Source organism: Diospyros lotus, chromosome 10, assembly GCF_014633365.1.
Source record: "Diospyros lotus cultivar Yz01 chromosome 10, ASM1463336v1, whole genome shotgun sequence".
Taxonomy (NCBI): domain Eukaryota; kingdom Viridiplantae; phylum Streptophyta; class Magnoliopsida; order Ericales; family Ebenaceae; genus Diospyros; species Diospyros lotus.
Window position 1 is genome coordinate 246,535 of NC_068347.1, and position 17,610 is coordinate 264,144.

The following is a 17,610-nucleotide window of genomic DNA, read 5'->3' on the forward strand; positions in this document are numbered from 1 at the left end:
ACTAGGTTAAAGAATATAGGAATGAGAATATAAACATATTTACATAAATGCCTTTATGCTATACACTTTATACTAACAATAATCACTTAATTAAATGCCAATTACTGGAGCTAACTCACACACTATGGGATTCTCATCCTTGGACAAAATATACATGTTGTTACATTATCTATGCTCTGGTCTTCTTTTGATTGTCTCCTCTGTGAAGTCTAAGACCCTTCCAAGCCTATCCTATTACTGGGGAAGCTGTCGGTCTATGTCCACTGTGGTTGAAGAAGGAAAAAGGAAGTTGGGGCTGGGGTTATCATTTTATGATATGCACCACAACGAGATTGTGTGCATATACACAAACCTGAGCATTCATGGACCACAACAATTACAAGCCTAAATCCCACTAGGTGTGGTTGGCTAAGGAAAACATTTCTTCACATTCTACATTCCAAAACTTCTTGTAGAACCCCTTAATCTTTGTTCCCTTTGTTATGACTGTGGTGTTCTTTCTGGTGGTTGTGTATGTATTGTCACTGGAATTTATCAAAAATATCTGTATATGAAATATTTATATCGGCAGCAATAAATGATATAAAAGTTAGCAGTATATATGTATTAGAAATAATAGTCCTGTTTTTTTTTTTTTTTTGGAAATTATGGTTTTGCATTTACTTATTAGTTTACTGTCTTGGCAGCACAATCCCCGAGTTAATGGCGAAATACCTGATGTAAATGATGCAACATTAAACCATGAGAGGCTGTCTGAAAGGTTTTGATTTATATCTATTGCTTATATAGTTATATGCATTCTATTTGATTGTATATGCTTGCTGGTTTTCATACCTAATTGCTAACAACTTTATTTTTTTCTTTTTTCTTTTAATATAGCAGGGACCCCATGATTGAGCCTCTTTTTCCAATATTCTCTTGTACATTAGTTTGTTGAGTTTTTAGCATGGTTTTGAAAATTCATTAACTTAGAAATATCAATGCCACTATGCCTTTAAGTCCTCAATAGTTTTTGGTTGTTTTGTATTTTCTACTATAATCACGCTTCTATTCTATTGCCTCCAAATAATGCGGAATACTTTCTTTGCGATATTCTTGTTGCCACATCATAAGAAAGAAGTCATTGCTGAGGGACATGATTATAATAGTGTTAATGTTATGGGTTTTGTATTAATTTGTTCTGATTTAGTATAATCATGACAGCTTTATTGTCATTCAGGTTGACTACATATGACTTAGCAGAACTACAAATAGAGGGAGATGGAAATTGTCAGGTCAGGCACTTATGTAATTTTGTTTAGTTTTGCCACTTTTAGTGTACCCATTTGTGCATTGATACATCTTAATGCTTTTGGGGGCTAAATGATATTTCTTTTTGTTTTCTTACCAGTTTGTGCTTTCCATTCTAATAATATCATTATTACTAGTACTATTGTTTGTTCCCTTCTTGATATGCTTGTAATGTGTTCTATTTGACTTACAGTTTCGAGCCCTTGCCGATCAGCTGTTTGGCGATCCAGATTACCACAAACATGTAAGAAAGGATGTGATCAAGCAGGTATTTTTCAGATAACTCTTTCATGTACTTCCCTTAATATTGATCTATATACTACAAGGATCATGAGTTAATTATGTAAGCGGGTTGATTCATTGCTTCTACCTACAATAGTTTTGAGTTTGATTTGAATACAACAACAACATATCCAGTCTTTATCCCACTATGTGGGGTCGACTACATGAATTCTAGACTTCCATGTATTTCTGTCTTTTGTTATATCTTCATTGAGGTCCATACACTTCATATCAAACTTTAATGTCTCTCCCAAAGTCTTCTTAGGTCTGCCTCTATCTCTTTTTTTGACTAATTGTTTCATTTCATCAACTCTCTTCACAGGAGCGTCTCTTGGTCTCCTTTTCACATGACCAAACCATCTTAGTCTAGTCTCTCTCATCTTCTCCTCTATTGGCACTACTTCTACCTTATTACAAATAATTTCATTTCTAATTTTATCTTTTCTTATATGGCCGCACATCCATCTTAACATCCTCATCTCTGCTACGCTTGTCTTTTACTCATGTTGGTATTTGACTACCCAACATTCTAAGCCATACAACAAAACTGGTCTTATAGCTGTCCTATAAAATTTTCCTTTCAGTTTTAATGAAATTTTACCATCACATAACACCCCCGATGCATTTCTCCATTTTAGCCAACCTGCCTTAATTCTATGTGTGACATCCTTGTGAATTTCTCCATCTTTTTGAATCACTGATCCCAAATATCGAAAATGATCTTTTCTTTGTAAGATTTGGTCTTCCAATTTTATTATAACATCCTCCATTCTTGCATTCTTACTAAATTTACATTCTATATATTCTGTTTTCTTTCTGTTTAATTTAAATCCCTTAGATTCTAAATTGTTTCTCCATGACTCAAGCTTAGTGTTCACTCCTTCTTTTGTTTCATCTACCAACACTATGTCGTCTGCAAATAGCATACACCATGGCACCTCTGTCTAAATATCTTTAGTGAGTTCATCCATTACTAAAGCAAATAAGTATGGACTTAGTGCAGAACCTTGATGTAATCCTATTGTAATTTTAAACGGTTCAGTATCCCCTCCGCATGTTCTGACCCTTGTCTCTGCACCATGATACATGTCCTTAAGGGCTTGTATATAGGCTATTCGAACTCCTTTCTTCTCTAAAACCCTCCATAATACTTCTCTAGGGACCCTATCATAGGCCTTTTCTATATCTATAAACACCATATGTAGGTCCTTCTGATGCTCCCGATACCTTTCCATTAGGCGTCTTAGTAGGTATATTAGCTTCCATTGTTGACCTACCAGGCATGAAACCAAACTGATTTTCCGAGACCTCTGTTTCTTTTCTGAGCCTCTGCTCTATTACTCTCTCCCAGAGTTTCATGGTATGGCTCATTAACTTAATTCCTCTGTAATTTTCACAGTTTTGAACATCTCCTTTGTTCTTATATATAGGAACCAAAGTACTCTTCCTCCACCCATCTGGCATCTTTTTTAATTTAAGAATCGCGTTAAATAATTTCATTAGCCAAGAGATGCCCTCTTCTCCCATGCATTTCCATGCTTCTATTGGTATATTATCCGATCCCACCGTCTTATGATTTTTCATCTTTTTTAATGCTTATCTTATTTCATTTGGATTTATGCGTCGATAAAATGTATAGCTCACGTTCCCTTCGGAGTTACTAAGATGTCCCAACCTAACTCTTGTGTCGCCATCATCATTGAATAATTTTGTGAAATACTCCTTCCATCTCTCCTTAATCGCTCCCTCATTCACTAATACATTTTGATTTTCATCTTTTATGCATTTCACTTGATTTAAATCCCTTATTTTTCTTTCTCTTGCTTTAGCTAATTTATATATATCCCTTTCTCCATCTTTTGTATCAAGTCGTTTATATAGATTCTCGTATGCTTTTGACCTTGCTTCACTAATAGCTTTTTTTGCTGCCTTTTTTGATTCTTTGTAATTTTTTTTATTTTCTTCATTGTTGCACTAATATACAGCCTTATAGCAATTTTTCTTATTTTTAATTTTCAATTGTACTTCTTCATTCCACCACCAAGACTCCTTAAGGTTAGGGGCTCTACCATTTGTCTCTCCAAGCACTACCTTTACTGTGCTTCTCAGGGCATTAGCCATTTCTCTCCACATTTGGTTTGTTTGTCCTTCTCCATTCCATTCTCTTCTACCCATTAATTTTTTTTTGAAGATTAGTTGTTTCTCCCCTTTTAAATCCCACCACCTAATTCTTGGATTTTGTTTTATATGATTTTTTCTCTTCCAATTTCTTACTTGGACGTCAAGTACTAGAAGTCTATGTTGAGTAGTCAAACACTCTCCCGGTATCACCTTACATTCCCTACAACATACCCAGTCCTCTTGTCTCATGAGGAAATAATCTATTTGGGTGCTTGATGTGACATTTTTATATGTGATTAAGTGTTCATCCTGTTTTTTGAACCTAGTATTGGTTATGATGAGCCCATATGTCATTGCAAAATCTAGAATAGACTTACCCTCATTATTAATTTCCCCGAATCCATACCCTCCATGTACCTCTCTATAGCCGTTTCCGTCTCTACCCACGTGACCATTTAAGTCACCTCCTATAATCACTTTTTCTCCTCTTGGTATCATTTGTATGAGTCCCTCTAGGTCCTTCCAAAATTTTGTTTTTATCTCCTCACCTAACGCCGCTTGTGGTGCATATGTACTAAAGATATTAATAGTCATTCTTTCTAGAATAACCTTCACCATAATAATCCTATCCCCTATTCTCTTTACATCCACTACCTCATCTACTAAGATTTTATCCATAATAATCCCCACTCCATTTTTTGCTCGATCATTTCCTGTGTACCATATTTTATATTCATTTTCTGGCAAAATTTTTTCTTTTTTCCCTACCCATCTCATCTCTTGAAGGCACATAATATTAATCTTTCTCTTAATCATCACATCTACCACTTCCATAGCTTTGCTTGTTAATGTTCCTATGTTCCATGACCCAATCCTTAATCTATGATTTTGTTTTTGGCTTTGACTTTGAATTTGATTTTGTTTTTTATTTTGATTTTGTTTTTGTTTTTGTTTTTGTTTTTGGTTTTGATTTTGGACTAACTTCTTTACCCACATCCGTCCAAGCAAATGCGGGAACCCTTGCTCATTTGTCACTACATCCGGGCGCCGATGCAGCGGCCCTAGCTCACTTGACACTATACGCGGGCAGTGTAGCACCTCGCTATGAAGGGTTACGCCCACGCCCAAACGATTTTTCATAATTTGTCTAAAATTTATGTTTTGGATCCGACTAAATTTTACGTTGGCTGTCAGCTACCTAACACAACCCTCCTCCTCCATTTTGAGTTTGATTTGAATATTGTTCTAAAATTGGTTATGCTTAACAAATGTTCATGAAGCGTGGTTTTCTTGACAAGCAGCTAATGGATGACCTCAACTTTAAGGGTGATCTGTTTTGTGTCGACTGTAGAACTATGATATCAATACACATGTTCATATATTTATCGGGGATTATTCTATTGTAAAATTTCTAAAGGTTTATTTAAGAGTTTATGGCATGATAGAAACCTTGCTTCATCAGTCTCTAGTATGGGTTCACGTTTGAGCTGCCAAGAATAACTAATGATGTTTCAAATGTAAGTCGATCATAGTAGTGGAGTTCCTATGCAAAAACATAAGAACTGCAGGGAATTTCTTTGCAACAATATATGCTTTATTGTCAAGTGGGCCTAGTTAATTTTATGCATGGGCGCCTCAAATCATTTATTCAATTCAATGGAGCATTGCCTATACAGTTGTTTTTGACCTTTTGCTTAATTCACTACTATAATTTTTTTAAAATGACATCCGATGTAATATCCACATTCTCTTGGCTAATTCCTGTCCTGTCATATCCCATTATTGATGCCTCTTCAACTTGGATGTTGTAACTCCTTTTTAATGGGATTATTACTGTTTATTGCAGATAGTAATCCCATGCTAGTCTGTTGTCTTGTCTGTTTCTTATGAAGCCTTCTTGGTTGACATGATCTCATAATCATGGAGATGGACTCCTCAAATGTACCTCTGTCTTTGTAATTTACATGCCATTTCTCCTCAATATCCATCTCTATAAATAATTGAGCCTTGATACTTGGCATCTCTCTCTCTCTCTCTCTCTCTCTCTCTCCAGGTTATTAAGGGTACATTCAGATTTCTAATGGTAACTCTTAACTTTATGCTGGACAAAACATGTATCCTTGATATACCATATACATCTATCCTACTTCATCTAATTGTTCTTTACTATCATATGACAGTGTGTGATGCAGTTTGGTCACTGTATCCGCACTTGAGGCAGAGATGGGGGCTCCATCCTGACCCCAAAAGCAAACCATTTTTACCATCCACATTGTTCTCTTGGTAGATTGTCCACTAAACAGTATAACTAGACTTCTTCTTCAAAAATACACCAGTTGTCTTTGTACTCTATAGTTAGGGAGGATGTGGGAAGTGATTATTATAAAAAATAGTCTAATTAACATGTGCTAATAACCTTGAATTTAAAAACACATACAGCAATCCAGAATTTTCCTCTGTTGTTTATTAAAGTTTTATTGTTATGGCAATATTTGCTTACTTTAATCTCTCAAATTCTTTTCAGCTAAAGAAATTCAGAAAGTTATATGAAGGTTATGTGCCGTTGAAGTACAAAAGCTACCTAAAGAAGATGAAAAAGTCAGAACTGTTTATAGCATGTTTTCATGGTTCTTGATTAGTGTGTAATCCTATCCTTATCCAAGTTTTTCTCTGGCACTAGATTGGGGGAATGGGGGGATCATATTACCTTACAAGCAGCAGCAGACCGTGTAAGTCAATTATTATTATTATTTTCTTGTTACTATTCGAGGAACAATTTTTATGTCTGTTTCTATTCTACTCTACAAATTTCTTATCATAGTGCATTCTTCATTGCATGGATGATGTCTGGCTATGAGAGAAAAAATGGTAGAAATAGTGAGGTGGTGAATATATTTCAACATTACTTATTAAAAGGGGGGGGGGGGGGGGGGGGGGGGGCGCATGAGAAAGGCTGATTTTCCAGCATTTGTAAACTCCACATATACTGTTTGGTAAGTTTTATTGTAACCTTTGTCAATAATGTCAAATAAACTTTTTCTTTGTATACCTTACCTAGCAAAGCACCAAAGGGGCAGTCTTCTTTTTCCTCACCCAATTAATATAAACTCTTCCACTTGGATTTTAATAAAAAGAATAGACCAGCACCAATATATTCTAAATCCTACAATGGAAATTTCTAGACATTCTCTTACATCTGACTACTTGCTCTATTCTATCACTAAAAAAAAAGAGATAAAAAGACCACCTCTAATTCCATTCAAAGACTAATCAATAGTAAGAAACAACAATGGAAAGATTACAAGGAATATATAAAAGATCCGTAAATATTCTAGTAACATCCTCTCCTCAATTATGCTCATATTTTGCATATGCTGGTAGTTATCTACCTAAACTTTTTGCCTTTGTGCCATATAACAAAATTGTTTGTATGGCCATCTTGTAGAACATTTATTTTTAACTTTTTAAGGGATTCTACAATCACATAAAATATTGAAAGCACTTCTCTCTTTGACCATCTTGCTCTGATTACTTAGTATCTTTAATAATCTCATGTTTTTGCAGAATTGATTTTGAGTCATCTGAATGGATCTTTTTTTTTTTTTTCTTGAATAACTTGATCTTTAAAACTCACACAAGCACTACACTTCTATTTTTACTAAACTTAAATGCCATATAGATAGTTTTTGACTGCTCAACTTGAAATCTCTAGATTTTAATGTATCAATCTGTAACTCACAGCGTAGTATTTACTTTTCTTTGTTGCATCCACCAAGATAAGGCCATCTGGAAATAATATACACCTGGGAACCTTATATTAGATATGCTTGAAGAGTTCATTCATTGCTAGAATAAAGAGGAAAGAGTTAAGTATAATTGGTAATCTAACATTCATAAAAAACCCCAATAAAGTATTTCTGTACTTTCAACTTTCAAATAGGACCAATTTTCAACTAACTATTTTTTATTGGACACACTAGACGACGTGTCACATGTATCTTGCTGCATTCCATGAGTATTCAGCAAATAGAAATGCAATTTGTCATGCCCACTACACATTTCCCATTTTGGAGTTTCCATGCTTCAATAATATGATGTAGGAAAAAAGAAGGGTTGTTGCATAATATGGAATTAGGAAGAGACTAACTAAAAAATTGTGCTAGTGGAAATTTTAGTACATAAAGAACATGTGAAGAGAATTGGAGGAAGAACATGTCGAGACCCTATGTGGAACCTGGGGAAAATTTGTATTTTTGTTTTTCCTATGATTGTATTAGTAGGTGGTTAGAGCTATTATATTGTAACAAGAGACGGTTAACGCTATTAGTGGCAGTTAGGAGGTTGTAGTAGCTGTTAGTTCTGTTAGAGGGTGTAATCATCAAGTTGTTAAGGATTGTAACCATAGGAGGTTGGCGGGAAGGAGGGGCTATATAGAGCTCCCAATTCAATAAGAGAACCTAACGAATTTCATAACCAAATTGACATCCTTCTCTCTCTTTGACTTCTCTCCCCCAGAACTCTCTGCTTTCGTTTCTCTCTTCCTTCGTTCTTCCCTCCTTTCTCCCTTTCTTAACCCTAATTTTCCTCTCGAGGAGAAATCCCCCCCTGTCAGGACACGAGGTCCTGACAAATTGGTATCAGAGCTCGAACCTTGGCCTATAGCAGTTTACTTCAAAGCAAGAAACGATGGCAAATGGCACAAGAATGAAGTAGATGGAGGCGCAACTTCAACAAGTGAATGCAGCGATGTCCGACGTGCGAGGGAGGATTGGAGCCATCGACGAAGCGATTGATCGGAAGCTGGACTAGGCATTCTCACATATGTGTGAGGAAGTGACGAGCCAGATCCGAGAAGTTCGGGAACAGATGCAAAGCTTTATGCTAATGTTCGCAGGACAAAATCAAGTACAACTGTCTCCTGATTTTCCTCCGAAGGAACGATCTGAGCTGGTTTCGCCTAGGCTCGGACTAAGCCCTAGGACGGTGGGAATGATGGATCTAGAAGCAAAAACAATAGCAATGGAAGAGGTGCTTGAGGATTGAGCAACAAGCAAGAGGCTGGGAGTGCAAGCCACACTGTTCCATCCTCAATTCCCTATGCCAAAATTGGATTTGCCTATGTTTGAAGGACAGAATCCACGGTGGTGGATCCGAGGGTGTGAAAAGGTATTTGTTCTTTATCAAACTCCGGAGCATCAGAAGATCACTTTGGCGGGCAACCTACCCAAATGACGTGGCTGACTCTTGGTTTCAGGATTGGTATGAGTCGCAAGAAGGTAGTAACTAGTCAGATTTCATTGAGGAATTCTATACTAGGTTTGGGGACCAGAATAATAAGTTGAAATAGGTGGGGATGGTTCAGCAATATCAAGAGAAGTTTGAAGAACTTAAGTCCATTATGCATATGTTGAATCCTGGTTTGAGTGAGGCCTATTTTGTTTCAAGTTTCATTAGCGTTTTGAACGATGAACTTAGGCTGGTGGTCAAGATGCAATGACCAAAATCAGTCAAATAGGGGGTGCTCGGTTACAGAAGATGTTGGTGAAAGCCTTGTTGAAGAAACATAAGTTTTTTTCCAAAGCAATCAAGTGGCTTTCAGTCGTGGGGGTGGTAAGGAGACAGTAAAAGTTGGCCAAGGCGTGAAAGCCAATGTTATCTCTCTTTTGACAGTGGGGAATCAGTCATTCGGGGGCCGATTGGAGACCTTTGATCAACGGAGGCAGGCTGGCCTTGTTACAAGTGTGTAAATTGGTACATACCAGGACACCAATGTCGAAAACAGCTGCTGATGTTGGAAGGAGACGAGGAAATATTCACGTCAGATGAAGCTCCGGATGAGGAAGAGATTCTGGAAGAAGAAGCAGGAGATGGAGAGATCTCCTTAGATGCATTGAGGGGGTTGGTGAACAGTAAAATTATCAAAGTGGAAGGAAAGGCTAGAAACCATAAACTGATGGTTTTGATCGATAGTGGAAGCACGCATAGTCTTTTTTAGACGAAAAGACAACCAAGGAGTTGGGGTGTACAACCACTAATGTGCAGCCATTGACGGTAACGGTGGCCAATGGGGAAAAGATGGCAAGTAGATTGGTTTGTATGAATTTTCACTGGGAAATGCAAGGGGAGATGTTTGTGACAGATCTAAGGCTATTGAAGCTTGGAGGCTGCGATGTGGTATTGGGAGTGGATTGGATGCGGACGATTAGTCCCATCAGCTTCAATTTCAATAAGTTGGAAGTGACTATCACTAAAGACAGAAGAGCAGTGACTTTGATTGGAAGTATGGACAACGGGTCATGCAAGATAATAACTGGGAAGAAGTTGGGAAGGCTATTAAAATCAAGGCTGAACCAGGTGGCGCAGCTGTTTTCATTGCAAACCACTGGAGAAGAGGAGGAGATTCAACCGCAGAGGGGACAGTTGCTGGTAACAGTCAGCAGCCCGGTTCAATCCTCGTGGCAAGTACAAAAATCTGACTCTTTACAAGCAACCCGGTTCAATCCTCGTGGCAAGTACAAAAATCTGACTCTTTACATAATCTGTTGGAAGAATTAAGGATCTCTTCGGAACCCTTATCTTTACCTGCCCAACGTGCATTTGATCATGCCATTCCACTTAAACCTAATTCGGAACCTGTCAATGTTCGTTCCTATAGGTATCTACCCAAACAAAAAACTGGAATCAAAAACCTTGTCAAGGATATGTTACAACAGTCTATTATCCAACCTAGCCATAGTCCATTCACTTCTCCTGTCCTTCTTGTCAAAAAGAAAGACGGTTCGTGGTGGTTTTGTATTGATTACTACCAATTAAACTTTATAACACCATCAAAGATAAATTCCCTATACCCATAATTGAAGGCCTCCTAGATGAACTTAAACATACAACCATTTTATCCAAACTTGACCTGCGGGTTGGTTACCATCAAATCCGAATGAGGCCGAAAGACATTTATAGAACAGCCTTTCAAACACACCAAGGGCACTATGAGTTCAATGTTATGCCCTTTGGTTTAACAAACACCCCCACAACCTTCCAATCATTGATAAACCAAATCTTTGAGCCTTTTTTACGCAAATTCGTCATGGTTTTCTTTGATGACATACTGATTTACAGCCCAACTTTTGACCAACATCTCAGCCATCTCCGAACTGCATTTGAGATCCTTAGGTTCAACCAATTATATGTGAAGAAATCAGAAGTGTGCTTTTGCCCAAAGGCAGGTTGAGTACTTGGGGCACATCATCTCAACCCAAGGAGTTAAGTACAAACCCAAAAAAGGTGGTTGCTATGCAGCATTGGCCTCAGCCTGCAAATGTGAAGGCGGTGCGAGGATTTCTGGGGTTGACAAGGTTTTACCGATGTTTTGGGCAGAATTATGGGATCATCAGCAAACCATTAACGGAATTGTTGAAAAAGGATAGCTTCCAATTGAATTCTCAAGCAGAAGAGGCATTTGAGAAGTTGAAAAAGGCAATGAGTGAGGCTGTGAGGCTCCTATTTTGGCCTTACTTGATTTTAGTCAGCCTTTTGTATTGGAGACTGATGTGAGTAGTGTCAGAGTAAGGGTTGTTCTTATACAAGGGGGTTGACCTATAGCTTAGCTGGTCCAAGCCTTAGCTCCTAAACATGTAGGGCTAAGCATCTACAATAAGGAATTGTTGGCGGTATTGATAGCGGTTGAGAAATGGCGGCATTATTTGGAAGGTGGGACCTTTGTCATATGCACCGATAACAAGAGTTTAAAGTTTCTTTTACAGCAGAAATTATAAACTCAACTACAGATGAGGGGAATGGGTAAATTGATGGGGTTAGATTATACAATTCAATATAGACATGGAAAAGAAAATGCAGCCGGAGATGCGTTGTCTCAGTGTTTCGAGGAAGGGTTGGTTGCAACCATTACTACCATCGTCCCAGACTGGATGCAAGAGGTGATAACGAGTTATTCGTTAGCTAGGTGGACGAAGGAGTTCTAGGAGCAGTTATTACTCAACCCCTCTTGTAAACTGGGGTATACTATATCTAAAGGATGATCAAATTTCATGGTAGAATCGTGATTGGGGACTACAGTCAGCTTAAATCCAAAATTTTACAGGCCTTACATGGATCACTAGTGGGAGGACATTCAGGCATAAGAAACACATACCACAAAGTCAAGCAGTTGTTCTATTGGTCTGGCCTTAAGAGGAGTGTACAGGAATATGTGATGTCATGTGACGGGTGCCAGCATTGTAAGCATGAGTCTCTGGCAACCCTAGGGTTGTTGCAGCCCTTAGAAAGATCGGAGCAGGCATGGGCCTATCTTTCCATGGACTTTGTAGAAGGATTGCCAAGGTTGGAGAGAAAAATTTGCATGTCGGTAGTGGTAGATCAGTTCACTAAGTTTGCTCACTTTATAGGTCTCTCTCATCCCCTTACAACGCAAGAAGTGGCTCGAATATTTTTGGATCAGGTAGTCAACCTACATGAGGTGCCAAAGATTATAGTCTCGGATCGGGACAAGGTTTTTACTAGCCTTAGGTGGCAGGACCTGTTCAAGTCATTGGCAGTTCGTCTACAAATGTCCACAGCCTACCATCCAGAGACGGACAGCCAAACGGAGAGGGTAAAGCAATGCCTTGAAACCTATTTACGTTGTCTTTGCATCGCTCAGCCTCGGACCTGGCACTGGTGGCTTTCCTTAGCGCAATGGTGGTACAATTCGTGCTACCATAGCTCCATCAGGATGTCTCCTTTTCATGCCCTATATGGCTATAATAAGCATTCCTACTTGCCTTCCACATTGCCACCCTCATCAGTAGTTGCAGTTGATGATTATTTACAGCAACAGCAGGAGGTATTGAAGGTCCTAAGGAAGGAGTTGGCTTCAGCCCAACACTGGATGAAGCAACTTGCTAATCACCGACGCAGTGAGAAGGTATTTTCAATCAAGGACATGGCTTATTTGAAGTTTAGGCACTCTTACCAGCGAGCCCTCGCTAACAGCCAAGTATCTAAGCTTAGTTGCAAGTTCTTTGGGCCCTTTCCAATTGTAGCAAAATTTGGAACCGTTGCTTATCAACTGCAGTTACTAGCCAATTCCCATATACATCCAGTTTTGCATGCCTCGTTGCTCAAGAAGTTTGTAGGAGCACAACTGGTTTCCTCTACTTTGTCAGATATGGGTTTCAATGCTTCTTCTCTGGCGGAACCAGCTTTGATATTGGATAAGCGGGTGATCTACAGGCAAGGAGCTCCTATTACTCAAGTGTTGGTTCAATGGACTCATCTCCACCCCGACAACAGTACGTGGGAATACCTCCCTGATCTATTACAACAGTTTCCTCAATTGGCCATGCTTCTCTCTCTTTCTTGAGGGCAAGAAAGTTCTCAACAGGGGGGTAATTGTCAGGACCCTATGTGGAACCCGGGGCTAATTGTTAGGACCCTATGTGAAACCTGGGACAAAGTTGTATTTTTGTTTTCCTATGATTGTAACAGTAGGCAGTTAGTGCTGTTATATTGTAACGAGAGACTGTTAACGCTGTTAGTGGCAGTTAGGAGGTTGTAGTAGCTGTTAGTTCTGTTGGAGGGTGTAATCATCAGGTTGTTAAGGATTGTAACCATCGGAGGTTGGCAGGAAGGAGGGGCTATATAGAGCTCCCGATTCAATAAGAGAAACTAACGAATTTCATAACCAAATTGATATCCTTCTCTCTCTTCGACTTCTCTCGCCCATAACTCCATTTTTGTCTCTCTCTTTCTCTGTTCTTCCCTTTTTTCTTCCTTTCTTAACCCTAATTTTCCTTTCAAGAGGAGAAATCCCATCTGGACACGAGGTCCTGACAGAACAATGGTTAAGTTTCTTTTAATCCATCTCTAAGATTCTTCCCTCTTGTGGTATCTTCTCTATTTGTTTCTTCCTCGTCTTCCCTCTTTTCTTCAAATTTCTTCTTCTTCATCTCGTTTTGTACCATGCTCATGCGTTCTATAGCTAGCCTACACTGACCAATTTTAAAGTTAATGCACATTCTCTCTTCAAAAACTTCTACTAATGCAATTCATGACTAAAATTTAAGCAAGCATGGAATTTAGCTGTTTCAAAACTATATCAATAGGCAAGATGTTTTGTCACGGGATATGCCTACACATAGATTGAGCTTCAAAATTTTTTGTTGCTCTCTTAGTCCATGAGGTGATTGATTCCACTTATACTGCAACATTTGTGTTTAGTAAATATATCTTTTTGTAGTGATCTGACTTATTTATTGAATTTCTTGCAGTTTGGTGCCAAGATTTGCTTAGTCACTTCTTTTCGAGATACCTGCTACATTGAGATCCTTCCCAAGGACAGGAATCCTACCAAAGGTAGCATATGATAAATCTTTAAAATTTGCTAAACCATCTGAAAGAGCATGAAGAACAGAGAGAATTCTGAGCACAGAGGTGTGTGTGTGAGAGAGAGAGAGACTGTGTTTCAGTCAGGAAACTTGATTCTCTTAATGAAAAATAAAAACCTAATAGAATGCAAATACTACTGAACTTATATACTGATGCCACGAACTGAAACTAAATCCTAACTGAATAACAAGAATTACAACGGAAGCCAGCTGTCGATACAGCCAATACAAAAATGCCATGTGGATAAGCTGGATTCTTATAAGCTATCCAGCTGCTATCAGCTTAGCTATTTAACATTTCTTCTCAACACCACCAAAACAACTCCTTGATACAGAATTCATAATAAAAGAGCTGATGATTTTATTCTGGTTGCAGACACTTAATGGCAACCTCCTTTAGCTGAGTTTGGGACTGACTGTGAATAGAAAAATACCTGAAATACTTGGAAGTGTTAAAGAAATTGCTCAATTCGCGTGATGTTGAATATTTGTTAACCATGTTTGATAACTTTTTGAACTTATCTGAGTTGAATTTGTACCTTTTCTTGTGAGAATTCACTAATAGAGCTTAGTTCTAACAACCATTTATTTAGTCCTGTCAGTTCTTTATGAAAAAAGCATAAAATGAAGGGACCTCCTTTTGTTTTTGAAAGTGTGGATTATAGTTAGTAGATGTCATGGTAATGAAAAGGGCTAATCTTATACAAATACACATTCTTCTTTCTTTCTCATCCTTCCCTTCACATGCACATTCATGATTTTAACTTTTTTCTTCTGCAATCTAACAATGAAATGATGAGATCCAATGACATTCAACTAGTAGGGTCATATTTCCCATGTTACAAAAAGAACTTGAGATGTCAAAATGCTAGAACTATTTGGTGGGATTAATAGGTTTAGGGTTTGGATGTCAAGCTGGAGATGGAAATGGGGCTAGGTAAAGCAGTGAGGTAGAGATATCTTGGTTTTAATTGCTTTAGTGATTTGGGTGTTTTTGGAGAAATGGGAATATAGAGGAGAAGGTAATAGATTATTTGATGGTTTACATAAAAGGATCGGAGAAAGAGAAGGAGAAATGAGGGCAACGAGGCATTGGAATGCATGTCTTTCTTACTAGAGATGGAAGAAGAGGAAAGATTAGCTGCATGTGGATCTGATGGACATTCGCAGTTATATTTCTTGAGAATGACATAAGGTTATTGATTTCAGTTTCAGAGATCCTAGGTCAAACAAATTCTTGCAGCCATAGTTCTTAAGAATAGCACAAGGGTATTGATTCATAATTTGAGAGAATCCAAATTCCTAGTTAAGTTTCTGAATCAATGAGCATAATTCTCCAGATAAGCTTTTGAATTCTCATGAATGTCATTTACTAGGAGATTAAATATTATCTTGGATCAATTGTTTGAAAAGAATGGAAGAGTATTGGGATATTACTTAGAATCAAGGCAAAGTGAAAGAGTACTTGAATTTTATGCACTTGTAAAATTCTTTTAAAGTTAAAAGGAAAGTTTTATGGAATGGCTGCTTGACCAACTTTCTTATATGGCACAAAAGGTTGGCAATTAAGTACCACCATGTGCAAAATATTAGGCTAACATGAAAATGTTAAAGTGGATGTGCAACAATACAAAAAAGAAAAGAAAAGAATTAGAAACATGATTATCCCTAATAAAGTTGGAGTGGACAAATTGAAAATAAGATGCACAAAATGCAATTAAGATGGTTTGGACTTTGGACATTGAGAAGACCAATAAATGCATGAGTTAGGAGAGTACATGTAATGAAGAAGTTTATATTTGGTGTTTTTCTTTTTCTTTTTACCTTTTTCTGAATGAGCTATTTGTTTATGATTTTTTGTTCTCTGTAGAGCTGTGGCTGAGCTTTTGGAGCGAAGTTCACTACAATTCATTGTATGCAAATGGAGGTAATGAATCTATCTTTCCTTTATTTCTTCATCATCCTAAATTTGCAGTGCAGTTTTGTCTACTTATAGACTTCTTATTTCCATTCTTTGTTCTTGACATGTTACAGATGTTCCAACTAGAGCACCCAAGAAAAAGTATTGGCTATTCTAGAGACTCCAGCATGTTATATAATTGAATTTGTGGGTTATTCTCCTATGGTCTGCCCCCAGTATGATAACTTGATGCTTTGGTGAGCTAGCCTAAAAGTTTCTGAGAACTTGTATAGAAGTGAGATTCATTTGTTCCCTTGACTTTTGGTTCCATGAGCAGTGAAACCGGGCGATGGTCATCTGAACTGCCCCTGGTTAACTGACTTCCTTCTGTGACATTAATAAGATATAGAGGTGATACTAGAGTGAATGAGACAATAAAATAGTATTTGCTCTTCCGGATACTTGTTCCCTCCCCCCTCCCCAATTTTCGTATCGATTGAATTGAATGGCCGATGCATATATGTCTATCCAGATGCATTTGATATCCTCAAGGATTGGATTGACTGCCCATGATACTTACGACAACCTAGTTAGTTGTTTGCTTGCTGTTGAAATAGCTAGGATGGCAATTTGTACTAGGGTTTATGTGCCAAAAAGATTTATACTAGATTTTCACCGATTGAGTTAGTTCAGATTTTATATGAATTCATATTCAATCATAATCAAAGTTTAGAATTTTAGACCCATAACCAACTCAATCACAAGGAATAACGAAACCAACTCGATAAAAATCATCCATGATCGTCAAAGGTTTTGATTTCAAGGCTTGTACAATCACGTAAAAAATTATCTTTTAATAAAAATGTCTTTTCCCAAAATTATGCAAATCATTTGAAAACCCACCTAAATATGTATAACAAATCTATATGAGCAAATCAAAAGAACTGTCAATGACTTTTCAAGCGAAGGAGTCATAAAAGGTTTATTCCAATCAAATTTAGTTTAAATTTTTTTTATTTATATAGATTGACTCACTCTTTACATTGTATTTAGAATTATATTTATATAAATAGGTAGACCTTTATTATTTATATAGGTTGATCCTTATTGTGAGTTGCATTTAGAATATATAGTCTTTTTTAGTCTCATTTTACTAACAATATTATACTTCTCTTCATTTTATGAAAGCCCAATTCACTTTTACTTTCTAAACCACACCAAAAAAAAAAAAAAAATGAGTTCTAACCTTTCAAAAACAAATGACTAGATTTCAGACTTCCACCCATCAAAAATAAAATATTTAACTATACATTTTACAACCTTGTGGTAGTAAAGGGACAAGTTGGTCACAAGACATTTAAACTCAAAGAACCAACTCTCAAGCCATTTGAATTGCAATTAATTTTTTTTCTTAATAAAGTTACAACTAATTGGGACCTTTGTTTTTTTGTTATTATATTAGCAAAACTAATCCGCCGTTAGGAAGCGGATGAAGAAATAATTTGAATAATTTAGTGTGAGCAAAAGAGAATATTCTTCTTTTTTTTAGATAATATTTGTTAAAATAAGTAACATAAAACTCTATTAAGATAACCGATCAATAAAGTTCAAAATAAATTATTAGAAAAATAAATT

At 37.2% G+C, this 17,610-nt stretch overlaps 1 protein-coding gene across 2 annotated transcripts in view; it reads left to right on the forward strand.

The window, feature by feature from the left end:
• The window catches only part of LOC127810846 (OVARIAN TUMOR DOMAIN-containing deubiquitinating enzyme 11), a 40,089-nt gene extending 23,653 nt beyond the window's left edge, over positions 1-16,436 (forward strand). For both annotated transcript variants that reach the window (XM_052350413.1, XM_052350414.1), the window contains exons 3-10: positions 687-760; positions 1,220-1,274; positions 1,484-1,558; positions 6,218-6,291; positions 6,374-6,422; positions 13,959-14,043; positions 15,946-16,002; positions 16,110-16,436. In XM_052350413.1, the coding sequence (XP_052206373.1) occupies positions 687-760; positions 1,220-1,274; positions 1,484-1,558; positions 6,218-6,291; positions 6,374-6,422; positions 13,959-14,043; positions 15,946-16,002; positions 16,110-16,153 (513 nt within the window). In that variant the 3' untranslated portion in view covers positions 16,154-16,436. The remainder of the gene's footprint in view (positions 1-686; positions 761-1,219; positions 1,275-1,483; positions 1,559-6,217; positions 6,292-6,373; positions 6,423-13,958; positions 14,044-15,945; positions 16,003-16,109) is intronic.
• Positions 16,437-17,610: the final 1,174 nt, after the last annotated feature.